The sequence below is a fragment of the Merops nubicus genome, unplaced genomic scaffold, assembly GCF_000691845.1.
Source record: "Merops nubicus isolate BGI_N331 unplaced genomic scaffold, ASM69184v1 scaffold37321, whole genome shotgun sequence".
Lineage (NCBI taxonomy): Eukaryota > Metazoa > Chordata > Aves > Coraciiformes > Meropidae > Merops > Merops nubicus.
Window position 1 is genome coordinate 1,070 of NW_008588268.1, and position 238 is coordinate 1,307.

General features: G+C 66.0%; 1 protein-coding gene across 1 annotated transcript in view; it reads left to right on the forward strand.

Annotated features, from left to right (window-relative positions):
• Nucleotides 1-234, forward strand: part of TMX2 (thioredoxin-related transmembrane protein 2) — a gene marked incomplete at both ends in the record, with an annotated part of 1,234 nt that extends 1,000 nt beyond the window's left edge. Inside the window, 2 exons of the mRNA XM_008949218.1 lie at nt 1-114; nt 214-234. The exon at nt 1-114 is cut by the window's left edge and continues 9 nt beyond it. Coding sequence (XP_008947466.1) covers nt 1-114; nt 214-234 — 135 coding nt within the window. The remainder of the gene's footprint in view (nt 115-213) is intronic.
• Nucleotides 235-238: the final 4 nt, after the last annotated feature.

Genomic DNA, 238 nt, shown 5'->3' on the forward strand with positions numbered 1-238 from the left:
TCGCCCCTCACCAAGCAGCTGCCCACCCTCATCCTCTTCCAGGGCGGGACAGAGACCATGCGCCGGCCACAGATTGACAAGAAGGGCCGGGCAGTGTCCTGGACCTTCTCCGAGGTGGGTGGGACAAGGTGGGGCACAGTTGCCAGCCCACACCCTGCCAGGGGGGGTCAGGCACGGGTTCCCTGCGGTGCCAACGCTGCCTCTTGGCCACAGGAGAACGTGATCCGGGAGTTCAACC